Genomic DNA, 5,689 nt, shown 5'->3' with positions numbered 1-5,689 from the left:
TAGCATCTTGCTTTTCCAACTAATTGTCAGTTTAAACGTATGCCTTCAATTTTTTCCTTTAATAAAATTGTTGTTGAAAATATCTAACTAAGCTCTGAAAACGGAATGATTTCCAAGAGCTTATGTAAATTGTAGCCTACCTCTCTTTAGCCGAGGCAAAATCAAATATAAATTATAATTGATATGACAAAATACAGTGTAATTTACTAAGTTTCTTTAGTTAGAGCTTTGTGAAACTTAACTTTGTAGCAGTTTGATAGATATATCTATCCCCATAAACTGCAGACACATTACTATGGGAAATTGGTCTCCGACTCTAAATAGATTCGTAGCTTGGAGTTGTTTCGAAGTGTGGGAGATTCTGGAATTTCCAGGAATGAGGAGATTCCAGTTTGAAGGCCAATTATGAGATTAACGGCTTCCTACCTACCTACATCTTACAATTAGGACTGCATACATTCTTCGACTAGCTTATTAACTCCTTGTTCTATGGAAATCACAAATATTTCACTCCACTTAATTTTGTTTTGGGTTTAGTGTTTCAACAGGCGAAAACCGATCAGTTATTCGACATTTTCTCGGCCTTTACCTTAGAATCAAACCTTAACTGCATAAGATTGTTATTGTTTTATTTAATTGTTAATTACTTCTTTTGTTTATATATTTCCTCAGTTCCTTTCCTCACTGGGCTATTTTCCCTGTTGGAGCCCTAGGGCTTATAGCATATGTAATTTTCCACGTTTGAATTTATGAATAAGAGGAAAATTAATTTCCTTGATAGATGGAATGTCCAGTAGGTGGCGTGTCAGTAAGTTTGCTCGGTTGGTCTTAGGTGGGGAACAAGTCATTCAGCTTCGGACGTTGGACTGAACGAACAAGCGTTTATAACACCGGTTATTATATATACAAAGGCGTGGCAAATCTTTTACACGGCTTAAAATGGCAAGCAATGGTGATAGTGACTCTGGTATTCAAGTTCAATTGAATACCATTTTGGCAGAACTTTCGAACTTAAAAAGAGATGTGCAAGGCAATTCATTAACCGTTGCCACTGAAGTGAAGAAATTAAAAACCGAAAAGGACTTGTCATGGAGATTTCTTGGAAACAAACATCAATATGAGTTTAACAGTGAACTTGAAGATGCAATTAACCAGTGCCTTTGGGGCGTAGAAAACGGAAAATTGGACTATGTGAGAGAACAGCTTGAGGAAGTTAGAGATAAAGTACATAAAAGGAATAAACTTGTTAGAATTGCCGATACATCAGCAGGTGGATGGGAAACTGTCAGGCAGTACGAAACAAATCCGGTTGCGTCCGACAGCGAGGATGAATCTAGAATAAACAAGGCTGAGAGCAGGGCGCTCAAAAAGCAGAAGACTCGAAGTTATCCTCGAGGCGGTTCTCGGCGGTCGTTTGACTCTACTGCCAGAAACATTTATTGGGGTTCAGGCGTTTCCGGTCACAAACCATATGGACCCGATCCGGTTGGAAGAGGCAGATTTTTTCGTGGTCAAACCAGCACCAATAGTTTCAACACCAGAAGTTCCGGCTTCGTCGCTCCAGGACCCTGTTTTGCTTGCGGGGAGTTCTCACACTTCCGGCGGAATTGTCCCTATTCCAGAGGTGCAACCCTTTTCGGAGCAGCCAGTGTCGGCGGGGAGCCGACAACTGGTGGGCCAGCAAGGAAGTAAACCGGAGGTGTCACCAGACTTGTTAGAAGATGAGTATTTTGACTATGATAGATTTACCCATGATTTTTATGAATATGAGCAGGGACAGAAAAGTATAATAGTTAGGGGTAGGTTAAAGAAACATATTCAATTTTGGAGGTCAATTGGCTAGAGTGATTTTGTACTCGACGTAATAGAAAAAGGCTACAAGTTACCTTTGTATTCGATACCTTCGAGAACATTTTGTAAAAACAATAAATCTGCTTTGTTAGAATTTGATTTTGTTTCAGAAGCTATCCAAGATCTAGTAGATAGAGCACTAATATCAGTTTGCGAAAGCCCCCCTTATGTTGTAAATCCGTTGACTGTTTCCATTCAAAATTCTAAACGTAAAAGACTTATTCTTGATTTAAGAGAAGTGAATAAGCATTTGTGGAAACAACCTGTAAAATATGAAGATATTAGAATTGCATTATCATTGTTTAAAAGTAAGGGTTATCAAATTAAGTTTGATTTGACCAGCGCTTATCATTTTGTTGACATCTATGAGCCTCACACAGAATACCTTGGGTTTTCTTGGATAAATAGGGAAGGAAAGACTAATTTTCACAAGTTTAATGTTCTCCCTTTCGGAATTTCAAGCGCCTGTTATATGTTTACAAAGTTGACAAGACCGCTGCTGAAGAAATGGCGCGGTGAGGGTAAGTTTGTCACCATGTTCTTAGATGATGGATACGGTTGTTCGCAATCTCTTGATGGCGCAATTAAACTTAGCCAGCATATAAAAAATGATTTGTTGTCATCGGGATTTATCCCGAATGCAACGAAATGTATCTGGTCACCCACTCAGGTTCTGGAGTTTTTAGGTGTGATGCTTGATTCCGGAAACAGTTCGATATTTATCCCTGATCGAAGATTACTTAAGTGCATCAATGCGATTTCAGAAATATTGACTAGTATTAAAGTACACAGGTACGTTCATGTTAAGAAAGTAGCGAGCTGTATTGGTCAAATTATCTCAATGAGTGTTGTCATAGGAAAAGTTTCTCAAATAATGACCCGGAATTTAAGTATTGACGTACTCGCGGCTAGTCACTGGGATCAGTATATAAAAATTTCTGATGAAAGTAAGAGACAACTAGAATTTTGGCAAATATCTCTGTCGGAACTGAATATAAAACATACCAATGTGTCTTTTCAATGCTCAAAAATTGTGTATTCTGACGCTAGTAGTACAGGGTTTGCTGGTTATGCAGTCAGTGCGAAAACCGGAATTTCATATGGTACATGGTCCATTGAAGAAAGTCTTAAGTCTTCGACATGGCGAGAATTGGTAGCTGTTTATCGTGTTTTACAGTCGTTAGGTCATATTCTGACTGGTCAGAGGGTGAAATGGTTTACTGACAATCAAGGGGTTGAAGCGATCGTATCGAAAGGTTCTATGAAGGTGGAATTGCAAAGTATAGCTATTGATATTTTTCGATTTTGTATTGCAAAGTCTATTTTGTTGGAAATGGAATGGATTCCTAGAACAATGAATGAAAAAGCAGATTATCTGTCAAAGATTATAGACATTGATGACTGGGGTATCTCATTTGAAATATTTGATACGATTCAGGCTAGATTTGGAAATATACATATTGATTGGTTCGCTTCCGAACATAATGCGAAACTGAATTCGTATTATTCAAGATATTGGAGTCCCACGTGTAACGGTATAGACGCCTTTTCAGAACATTGGGGAGGAAAGTTCGGATTATTTGTTCCCCCAATCACTGTCATTACACAGGTTATCAAGAAAATGGCCTTTGACAAAGCTGTTGGTGTTCTTGTTGTGCCTTGCTGGAAATCAGCTTTGTTTTGGCCATTTCTTTGTCCAACAGGGTCATTTTATACCAGAGGTAGTTGATTGGTTCGATTTACCAATTAACAGAGAGAATTATGTGTCTAGTAGGAGTGGAAAAGGTATGTTTGGAAATATTGATTTGAATTTCCGTATGTTGGCACTGAAAGTTGATTTTTCTTCAATAAGTTAGTCATCATTATATTTGCGGCGAATGTGAGGCTACGTCCCTCGTACGGGACTGCTTGTATAAAAGTTAAACTGTCTAATTTTTGGTTTTATGAAAATTGACAAACTCGATACTGCATTCAAAACATAACTTTAAAGACGGAGATGCAAAATTGTCAGTGGTATTTGAAGCACACGCAGTATTGCGTAGGTGCAGTAATATTTAAGAAATTGTAAAATAAATTAAGGCAGTATTGCCGTGCTTGGAGGCGCAAGCAGCATTGCGGAGGCGCAGTTATAATAAAGGCAGTATTGCCGTGCTTGAATGCGCAAGCAGTATTGCGGAGGCGCAGTTATAACAAGGCAGTATTGCCGTACTTGAGGTTGAGAGCGCAAGCAGTATTGCGGAGGCGCAGTTATATAAAGGCAGTATTGCCGTGTTTGAAAGCGCAAGCAGTATTGCGGAGGCGCAGTTACAATAGAGGCAGTATTGCCGTGCTTGAATGCGCAAGCAGTATTGCGGAGGCGCAGTTATAACAATGGTAGTATTGCCGTGTTTGAAAGCACAAGCAGTATTGCGGAAGTGCAGGTATATTTGAATTGGTCTTTGAAAGTTTAAATGTATTATATTGAAGTTATGTCCAATTTCAGATTTATTAACAATAGACTTTACGTGTGTTTTTTCAGATCCATAAGACCAAAATTGATCAGCTCCCAGAAGTGATGGCGGGAAAAGTGCACCTACTTCCGAATTTGTTGAAGAAATCAAGGGCAGATTCAACCAGTTCAAAATATCATGGAGCGTTTGTGCGCTTTCAGAAGTGGGTATCATGCAACGGCTTGGGAAGTGGAGACGCTTTGCCCGCCAAATCCTTCATAGTAGCGATATATTTGGCTTCTTTAATTCAGTCTGTAAATTCACCTAGCCCAGTTATTGCTGCTTTCTATGCAATAAAATGGTATCATGACATTAACGGTCTATATTCTCCAACGAATTCAAAGTTAGTTGAAAATATTTTAGAAGCGGCCAAAAGAGTTTTGGGGAAACCAAGCGTTAAAAAAGAACCAATCACTGTTGATATCATTACATCTTTGTACAACAGACTATACGAATACAATAATATAAAAAATCAGAGAACAATTTGTGCATTTTTGATAGGCTTTTCTGGATTTTTGAGAAGTCGTGAAATGTTAAGTATTAAGATATCTAACATTGTATTTCATACTACTTATATGGCCATTTTTATGGAAGGCAGCAAGACTGACAAATATAGAGATGGTTCTTGGATAATGATTGCAAAAACAGGTACAAATATTTGTCCTGTAGATAACACTGTGAAATTAATAAAATGGGCAAACTTGAATGGTGATGATTACTTGTTTTGTAATTTAAGTGCTACAAAAACTGGACATAAGGTGAGAAATGTTAACAAAAAGATGTCCTACACAAATCTTCGTGACATATTCATAAATGCATTGAAGCCTCATGTGTCAGATGTGAAAAAGTATTGTGTTCATTCTTTAAGATCTGGGGGAGCCACCGCAGCAGCTAACAACGGTGTCAAAGATCGTATGTTTAAACGACATTGTCGTTGGGCTAGCGAAACCGCAAAAGACGGTTACGTGAAAGATAGTATCGATGAAATGTTAAAAGTATCTCTAAGTCTTGGCTTGTAAAAGTATTGTATTTGTTCATTATATTGCTGATCCAAACATGTTTAAGATTTATTCATTACAAACGAAGGCCCCCGTTCTTTATATTCAGCAACGTCCGAGTGCTATACGAGCAGTCGTATCCAAATTCAATAAATTAAATTTGATTTGACTTTGTTTTATTTGTCTGTCCATACTGAGACATGGAGTATATACAGGAAATGTAATTTTCCACGTTTGAATTTATGAATAAGAGGAAAATTAATTTCCTTGATAGATGGAATGTCCAGTGGGTGGCGTGTCAGTAAGTTTGCTCGGTTGGTCTTAGGTGGGGAACAAGTCATTCAGCTTCGG

At 38.1% G+C, this 5,689-nt stretch overlaps 2 protein-coding genes across 2 annotated transcripts; both read left to right on the top strand.

The window, feature by feature from the left end:
* Window positions 1-939: 939 nt before the first annotated feature.
* On the top strand, window positions 940-3,580 carry LOC137655291 (uncharacterized). Its single transcript, XM_068389207.1, has 2 exons — window positions 940-1,485; window positions 1,844-3,580. Exons 1-2 carry the CDS (start codon window positions 940-942, stop codon window positions 3,578-3,580), a joined length of 2,283 nt encoding a protein of 760 aa, XP_068245308.1.
* Window positions 3,581-3,612: 32 nt separating this feature from the next.
* On the top strand, window positions 3,613-5,359 carry LOC137655198 (integrase/recombinase xerD homolog). The gene is made up of 2 exons (XM_068389119.1): window positions 3,613-3,636; window positions 4,370-5,359. Exons 1-2 carry the CDS (start codon window positions 3,613-3,615, stop codon window positions 5,357-5,359), a joined length of 1,014 nt encoding a protein of 337 aa, XP_068245220.1.
* The last annotated feature ends 330 nt before the right edge of the window (window positions 5,360-5,689 follow it).

This window comes from Palaemon carinicauda, chromosome 1, assembly GCF_036898095.1.
Source record: "Palaemon carinicauda isolate YSFRI2023 chromosome 1, ASM3689809v2, whole genome shotgun sequence".
NCBI lineage: Eukaryota > Metazoa > Arthropoda > Malacostraca > Decapoda > Palaemonidae > Palaemon > Palaemon carinicauda.
The sequence above is the reverse complement of the archived record's forward strand: the minus strand, read 5'-3'. Positions and strand labels throughout refer to the sequence as shown.

Coding starts and splice junctions, on each gene's coding strand:
- LOC137655198 (XM_068389119.1), top strand. CDS start 3,613: ATGTGTCTAGTAGGAGTGGAAAAG. Junction 3,637..4,369: donor GTCTAGTAGGAGTGGAAAAG/GTATGTTTGGAA, acceptor GTGTTTTTTCAG/ATCCATAAGACCAAAATTGA.
- LOC137655291 (XM_068389207.1), top strand. CDS start 940: ATGGCAAGCAATGGTGATAGTGACTCTGGTATTCAAGTTCAATTGAAT. Junction 1,486..1,843: donor AACCATATGGACCCGATCCG/GTTGGAAGAGGC, acceptor TCAATTGGCTAG/AGTGATTTTGTACTCGACGT.